The sequence below is a fragment of the Fusarium tjaetaba genome, assembly GCF_013396195.1.
Source record: "Fusarium tjaetaba strain NRRL 66243 chromosome Unknown NRRL66243_c0000503, whole genome shotgun sequence".
NCBI classification, from domain to species: domain Eukaryota; kingdom Fungi; phylum Ascomycota; class Sordariomycetes; order Hypocreales; family Nectriaceae; genus Fusarium; species Fusarium tjaetaba.
Genome location: NW_023501699.1, coordinates 1 through 4,538, shown reverse-complemented (window position 1 = coordinate 4,538; position 4,538 = coordinate 1). Strand labels below are relative to the sequence as shown.

Here is a 4,538-nt window from a genome sequence, read left to right as displayed (position 1 = left end):
AAATATTAATTCGGTCCTTCGCCTTCTCCGGCAAAGATAGTTACCAAGTGGTATGAATGTTTCAAGAGTATTATGTTTCAAGTCAGGTGTGTTGTCTCTTCGCCTCCAGATTCTCTGCAGATCAACTCGATATGAAAAGCTCCAAACTTTTCCAATCGGATACAACTGAAGATCTTTGAATTTGTGTCAACCTTGCCGACAGATTATCTCATATCTACTAAGTCACGAGAGTCTTTCTTACAAGGAACTTACCAAAATAGAAGGGCTCCTGCTTTGTCAAGACTGGAGGCCGCGCCTTCGCTCGAGGAGACTCTCCAGGCCTTTAGCTGAACTATCTCTTATCTTCACTGCCAATCTTGACTCTTCAAATTCGACATCGGATTACAATCTACATTCAAGCTCTCAAGCGCTCACAAGAAATTGCATCGAAACTCTTGGAGTGTGGGAAAACACCGATAGCAAAGATGGCCAACGAATACCGAATGTCTCTCTCCTATCCAAACCCATCCCTGGGCCAAATAGCAGCAACGGAGAATGACTTGGAAGAGAATGCTCCAATGCCAACGGAGGTTATAGGATTGCGCAAGCATTCAATCACTGGGCCTCGACGAGTAGTTCTTGTCATCTCGTAAGGGAGTTATTGCGTTGGCATATGGAACTTGCTAATTGACATATTCAGGTTGTTGGCTGGGCTGCTCTTTTCCAGCCTCGACACTTCCATCGTCTCGACTTCGCTCGTCACCATCTCGCACGACCTTGACGACTTCACAAACGCGCCTTGGATAGTTCTAGCGTACCTCCTCACATACATGGGTGAGTCTCCTGCAAGATCGTGAACCAAGAGAACATCCATTGACAGGATGCAACAGGATTCGCTGTCTGTGTGTCCAAATTGAGTGACATCTATGGACGGCGCAACATACTCGTGGTATCATGGGTCATTTTCGTTGGCTTTTCACAGGGCTGTGGATCGGCAACTAGTATGACAGCTTTGTATGCCGCCTACTCTGTACTCTGTTCTCAAGCTGACCCCTTTTAGGATCGTATGCCGCGCTTTCCAAGGAATGGGTGCATCTGGTCTGTACAGCTTAACACAGATCGGCCTGGTAGAGGTTGGTCCTTCTCACAGTCCCAGTTTGATAGGGGCTTTGATTGGTGTTACCCTCGCCGTCGCCTTTGTACTGGGTCCCATCGTCGGCGGTGCAGTTTCTCAGCTTTCAGACTGGAGGTGGTTGTTCAACATGAAGTAAGTTTACTGACTGGCACATGCTTGGAGAAATACTGACGACGTCAGCATCCCTTTCGGCTTGGTTGCGATCCTCACAATTACGAATCTCTGGCCGCACGAAGAAGTGTCACACTTCTTCTCATGGAAGGCTTTCACCAGCATCGATTTCCTCGGAAGCGCAACCCTTCTTACCAGTTCAGGCTTTCTAGTGTTCGCTGTCCAACAAGCTGGCTCAGAGACGTTCGCTTGGGGGAGCCCAGAGATCGTCTCTGCTTTGGTCATTTCAGGTGTAAGCTGGCTCGTGTTCGTGTGGTGGGAGGTGCACTTGGAGACAAGGCCATTGCGTAGCATCGAGCCAATTTTCCCGATCCGATTGATGCTTCGAAGAGTATACTCTGCCGGATTACTGTAAGTTGGAAAACAAAGGCACGCCCGTGATCCCAACTGACACCAATTAGCGTTACTCTATTCACCGGGTTTCCTTACATCTCACTTTCCATCGTCATTCCGGAAAGATTTCAAATTGTCAGCCGTGAAGAAGTCCTAACAGCAGGGCTGCATATCCTGCCTATGCTTGGCGCTTGTGCCGTTGGCTCGTTTCTTGGTGGTGCCATTTCGAGCCGGAGAAACAACACGTCCCTAACTCTTCTTGGGGCATCATGCCTACAGCTCCTTGGAGTTGGTCTAATGTCAATGTTGACTGGGCCAGACTCCCACAGTAAAGCCCAGTATGCCTTCCAAGCTATATTCGGGCTTGGCGTCGGTCTCTCCTTTTCTGCCGCAACTATCATGACCAGTATACTCGCCGCTGAACGGAGTGAGCTCGCCTCTGCACAAGGCGCTGTGGCACAGGCTCGTGTATTGGGCGGTTGCATTGGCCTTGCGGTTTGCACTGTCATTTTCAATTCCCACGTCAATGAATATCTTAAGGACCATTTGACCTCCGTTCAACTCGCGAGTCTCCACCGATCACCGCTAACAAGTCTACAACTACCGGGACATATACAAGACCTAGTTAGAGATGTTTATGCTGGTGCATTTGCAGAAGAAATCAAGGTCATGATGCTCGTGTGTGCCGTCATGGTAGCTTTGTCTCTTTTCTCGCTGGAAAGAAACCCAGCACCCCTGGAGAGGTTGACGGCTTTTCCTAAGGATCAGTTTTCTTCCAGAAGAGGCAGTGAATCGGCCACAGAGATGGCGGATGTATCCAGTATACGCCGCGCTGTTTGAGGCTGATTCATGTCATTCTTTTACTTTATTGCACACCACTGCATTCTATCCCAAACAAATAGGTACGTACTGGTGCGAACAAGTTGGTTTTGGTTTTGGGCGGCATATCTGGCGTTAGCTTACAGGTTTGTGGGTTTTCTCGTATATAGCTGTTGAAATACTCTGATTATCGCGGCGCACGGTAGCATATGTACAGGGCTCTGTTAGCATAGGTTTTCAGATGGTGATATCCTTTGAATACAATAGCAATGAAAGAATTCAACGGCTCGTTAGCTGATGGTTAATTTTAAGCTCAACCGCTCGACTGCAAAAGAGACAAGAAAGCCCTGTTGCATAGTGTGCCATTGAGAAGACTACGAAATGGGTGGTTCCCGTACCTGGAGACAAAGGTATCCCAAGACAAGTCTCAGTCACTCGTGATGATTCTAAGCAAATAGCTCCCTTGTACTACTCTGGTGCCCGACCTTGCATAGAACACAACGCTGAATCAACAGGTTGTAGAGGCGCCGACTGCAGTTACTACTGTACTACAAACTTTGTGGTTCTCCTCGGCCAGTCGGTCATTCACGAAAGTCCACAATCAGGGCTTCTTTGAGAGGCCTCGTGATAACGCAAGAGCCGTCCGTCTTTGAGACGGTTTGGTACCGCAGATGGTGGATGTGTATGTTTCGAGAGTCCAGACAAATGGGGCGTTGGAAAGTTCTCAAGCTAATTGTCTCGAGTCTTACCTATTGTGGTCTCATTTCTCCCGATCCTAAGTGCTCACAGAGAATGTTCCTCGCAACAAGATCCCATGACGATTCTTTCTCTGAAGAATGTCGTGTGACGAGCACGACTGTAGTCGTATTTGGAGATCAAGATCTGGCAGAAAATATGCACGATTTGTGTCTTATTGCTTCTCTTTTTTCGATACTTGCGTTCGTTTCTAACCTGCCGAGATGATTCGCCAGGCAATTGGCGACCATTTTATCGTTCTCGACAACTTTTAAGGTCTTCAGAATGTTAACCGCACCCAATCCCTCGCCGGCAGGCCTCTCTCTACATCGACACTTGGTTTCGTACGTATTGATAGCGATTTCTTGGAATCGGATGAAATATCTCTTTTTGGTTGGACTTATGCAAAACTCCTCAGATGGACTGTCGGCACTTTTCGTCTCGAGCGCCTGGGTTTCCTGTAATACGCGAGCTCATATTGAGGAACTGTTGACCAGCAGCACTCATTCTTAGGTGAACAAATATAGTCCTTTTGCAGACTCTTCAGAAAATGATACTGGTTGTTTTTGCAAGGGTCTGTGTCCCTAAATAGGTTCCTATTGCCCTATAGTATAAGTTGTACTTGAATCGACACGCACAATGACTTCTCGTAGTAAGATAGAGATGGCGAGTGAAGTGTGGGTGATAAGTGATGAGGTGTTCTATTTCGGTGAACTTGCGTCTCAAGTCTCTTTGTGCGATAATGCAGAGCTTGTTTTCTACAGAAACCTCAATGAAATCTTGGTTATGAGGAGAGAAAGAACTGGCTCGTGCTCGGAATGTAGCCAAAGGCAGCACTTCCATCACAGTCTTCAATACCTACCTTAGCAAATATAAATGAGGGGCCAGTATCGAGAACTAATTATAGGCCGTTCACGGCGAGCGACTAGAGTCTGGAAAACGAAAGCTCTTCGCATTTTTCTCTTGAGTACTCAAAAGCAACGCCTTGATGTCTTTGATATGAATAAAATTGCCATTTATTTTGGCGATCTGGTATGGCTTTGTTCTATGCTTTTCACATCATCACGATCACAGTTCAGTTCACGGATGAACATTCATGTTAGGGACATAAATATACCAGTTCGCGGAACTCTTCAAGGCATCGATATATAAAGGTAAATTAGCTGTTCGATTTGTTTCGTGATTCACTGCTCAGGAACTGTGATCAGCACCACCGACAGCCTGGGGTTTGAAGTAGACGGTCATAACCCCCTGAGGGTTAAGCGAGCCCTTGACAAAGTCCTTGAGCGCTTGGTGAGCCTGGCAACCCTCGTCATAATACTTCATGTCCTCCATGCTAGCGAACTCGGTCTTGGAGACAAAGGTG

The 4,538-nt window shown here is 47.1% G+C and overlaps 1 protein-coding gene across 1 annotated transcript; it reads left to right on the top strand.

Moving 5' to 3' along the window:
* Positions 1-464: 464 nt before the first annotated feature.
* On the top strand, positions 465-2,458 carry FTJAE_13953 (multidrug transporter; the record flags this gene model as incomplete). The annotated part of the gene is made up of 6 exons (XM_037347144.1): positions 465-628; positions 680-813; positions 870-993; positions 1,040-1,246; positions 1,295-1,636; positions 1,687-2,458. The coding sequence occupies 6 exons, from the start codon at positions 465-467 to the stop codon at positions 2,456-2,458; spliced, it is 1,743 nt and encodes a 580-aa protein (XP_037199028.1).
* Positions 2,459-4,538: the final 2,080 nt, after the last annotated feature.